Below are 1866 nucleotides of genomic sequence, written 5' to 3' on the forward strand. Positions count from 1 at the left end.
CTGGATTAGAGTGTCCAGGAACTGGGGCCTTCTGCTACAGTTGGGAGAGAGAGAACCAAAGCATTAAACAATGTAGTCCACCAGATTCCCCCGTCAGAAGATCAGTGCTGTTAGCCAATTCCCTGAGACACCTTAAATGAGACTCACTGTCCTGTTCTTGAAACATATTACCTCAATGTGCTATTAGATAATGTCTGTGTTGCCTGTGCCATGTTCAACATGACACAGCGTCACTTAATCAAAGAAATTAAACCCTAAGGCCACACAGAGAAACTGATTTAAACTACTCAAGTTTTAGCCCAAGATGAGTGATAAGGGGACTTAACTCCAGCCCTGCCAGCACTGCCTGGATCTACATTTCTGCCACCACAGAACCACTAACAGGGGAAGTAAGATTCTCTTCTTCCATGCTGCAGGGAATCAGAGCTATCCACTCCCACCAACCCCACCAAGCTGGGACAGCACACCATTTGGTTATACTGCCCCTTCACACCAGAGCTGGGTTAAGCTGTAGTGGAGTAAAATGTAGGGGTAGTGTACCTGACTCTTCTGCAGCCTGTCATCCCGTGGAACCGGGCAAGCACCCCAGCAGTGGGCAGGGAAGGTAGCTGCACTGACAGAGCACTGAAACCAAGCAGCCACTTCCTCAAAAATGCTCATCTGGTTTTTGAAAAAGCTGGAAGCTGTCCCATTGCAGAAAAGAATGGGTCTTCTTATAAAAATACTCCACACAGGCAGTAAAACGTTCATACTTGCATTCTCTCCACACTGTAACTTACACCACAACACCCTCATGTTTCAATCTGCTGATCAACTCAGAAACAAGGGTACCAGTCCCACAGAAACACCAGCAGCACTATGGAAATTCTTTTGGTTTCAAAGATTTTTTTTCCTCCCTTTCTTTCCTTCCTTTACAAGACCACAGGACAGGCCATTAGTGGGGCTAATTAGTGTGGGCTGTGTCTCGGATCAAGATACTTCAGTTTAATTCTACTCCTGTATTTGGGAAAAGTGGAAAGATGCAGGCAATTTGGAATTAGGTGTAAGTCTTTAAAAAAAGATTAGATAAATGCTCACGTGGAGTTTTTGTCTATGGTCTTAATCACTGTTATATTCTACAGTATTTTTCCTTGCACTATGTTGTCTAACAAACAAGGTACTACAGGTCAAGCCAAGTAATTAACAAAAATAAGTCAGGACAGAGCAAACTGCTACTGTACCAAGCCTCTGGAAATTCTTTTAACTCCTAGAAATTTTGTAGAAAATATTCAAATGGCTGACTGTGGCGATTTGGCTTAGAAGGACAACATGAGTACTAATTACCCTACTAATTAAAGACCTCTGAACAGACTGCTCTATTGCTGTGTGATTAGCCCTTCTTACTGCCACAAGAGCCCTTTCTCCTTCTCAGGTCAGTCTGGCAGTAAACCTGCAGACTAATGGGAAACTTCTGAGGCTAATTTACAGAAGAAACATGTTTGATACTCTTGAGTATAACCCATAGCTGAACAGAAACCAGACTCATCCAGGCCTTGAAACTGATGAGAACAGGAGATTTTCCAGGTGTGTGTAAGCACACTGCTGACCTCTGACAGGAGGACAAGGAAAGATGTAGGCTAGAAACTTCTGCTATGTTCTTGTAGAGGTGAGGAACAAAGCCACTCCTCAAACAACAATCCTGTCAGTCTGGCAACTTCTGACTCTACCCACTGTACCTGACACATGTAGATCAATAGTCATAATTTGTTTGCTAGGAATCAAGTTACTGTGCACACAGGAAAATGAAATTAGAAAACTGTGGAAGGCAATCAGCAGGTTAGGGTGACCCACTGATTACATGACAAGTGAAATAAATCCTCAGCAGGA

General features: G+C 43.4%; 1 protein-coding gene across 1 annotated transcript in view; it reads right to left on the reverse strand.

Moving 5' to 3' along the window:
• The window catches only part of POLDIP3 (polymerase (DNA-directed), delta interacting protein 3), a gene marked incomplete at its 5' end in the record, with an annotated part of 11592 nt that overhangs the window by 8799 nt on the left and 927 nt on the right, over positions 1-1866 (reverse strand). Inside the window, 1 exon segment of the mRNA XM_008941834.1 lies at positions 1-34. This exon segment is cut by the window's left edge and continues 11 nt beyond it. Coding sequence (XP_008940082.1) covers positions 1-34 — 34 coding nt within the window.

Source organism: Merops nubicus, unplaced genomic scaffold (genome assembly GCF_000691845.1).
Source record: "Merops nubicus isolate BGI_N331 unplaced genomic scaffold, ASM69184v1 scaffold20866, whole genome shotgun sequence".
Lineage (NCBI taxonomy): Eukaryota > Metazoa > Chordata > Aves > Coraciiformes > Meropidae > Merops > Merops nubicus.